Source organism: Alligator sinensis, unplaced genomic scaffold (genome assembly GCF_000455745.1).
Source record: "Alligator sinensis unplaced genomic scaffold, ASM45574v1 scaffold849_1, whole genome shotgun sequence".
Classification (NCBI taxonomy): domain Eukaryota; kingdom Metazoa; phylum Chordata; order Crocodylia; family Alligatoridae; genus Alligator; species Alligator sinensis.
Window position 1 is genome coordinate 1,517,111 of NW_005842271.1, and position 1,110 is coordinate 1,518,220.

General features: G+C 47.4%; 1 protein-coding gene across 1 annotated transcript in view; it reads left to right on the plus strand.

The window, feature by feature from the left end:
• The first annotated feature begins 693 nt into the window (after positions 1-693).
• The window catches only part of EIF4EBP2 (eukaryotic translation initiation factor 4E binding protein 2), a 20,668-nt gene continuing 20,251 nt past the window's right edge, over positions 694-1,110 (plus strand). Inside the window, exon 1 of the mRNA XM_006027901.2 lies at positions 694-766. Coding sequence (XP_006027963.1) covers positions 694-766 — 73 coding nt within the window. The remainder of the gene's footprint in view (positions 767-1,110) is intronic.

The following is a 1,110-nucleotide window of genomic DNA, read 5'->3' on the forward strand; positions in this document are numbered from 1 at the left end:
CAAAACATGGTTTAACTCAAGAGTCTTATCTTCTTTCCACAGCTACCCGTCTCCTTTCTTGTGTGCTTTGAGCAGCAGCAAAATATTAGAAAATGGTGATTGTGGGCTGATCATTAGCGGGGTCAGAATAAACACAGGTTAATATAGGCAATTAGTTGTCCCTTTTCAGGATGTTTGCACACTCAGGATCACATCCTCAAATCAAATTACGATTGGTGCATATTTTGACATTGTTTTTCCCATAGTAACAGGCTAGAAATATTTTTTTAATGTATAGTTTTAATTGTGGAAAAGAACATAGAGTTGGTAAAAGAAAAAAAAAAAAGTGAACCGCATCACTGTAAACAACTACAATAGTATTACATGGTTACTGCTGCCCTCTCTCACCTTAAGATGTTGGATTCTGATACTGGTTAGTGGTCTAAAGCAGGGGGCTCTAACTCCCAAGTGGGCAGAGGTCAGGCCAGTGGGGGCTGCCCACACCACGGTCAGCCAGAGCCAGCATGGCTGCAGCACCATGTGCACTGGCCTCCCACGGCTGCATTTCAGTGAGTCACCAGATGGGGAAAGTGTAAGAGAGATGTTGGAGCAGAGGCTCACTGAGGCAAGGATTTCTTAGGGTGATGAATATCTTACTGGACAACTGTGTAGTAAAATTAGGCAACCTGTTGAATGCAATATGCCCTTTGACAAATGAAGAATGTCAAATTCAAAAACTTGTCTACCTACTACGCAGTTGGTCTAATAAAAGATCCTTCTCTCTCAGGTAATACAAGTCATCTTTCCTGTCCCCTGCAGCAGCCTCGTCTGCCTTCTGGATGTTGCAAATTAATACTGGCTCACAACGACCAACCAGTGCTGCCTGTTCAGGGTTTGGTGGTTTTTTTTTGCCAGTAACTTGTCCCGAGGCGCTTTACTGGCCCAACCAGCCTTATGTGTGTGTGCTGCTGCTGATAAACCTGCCCCAGCTGCCCCCACCCAGCGCTGCAATTAACAGCCCCAGGGCAACAATGCGGGCGGTGTGGCGGGGCTTCGGGGCATGGAAGAGCCCGGCCTGGCGGCAGACCCGGGACGGGTGGCGGCCGCATGACACAACCCGAGCGAGCACAA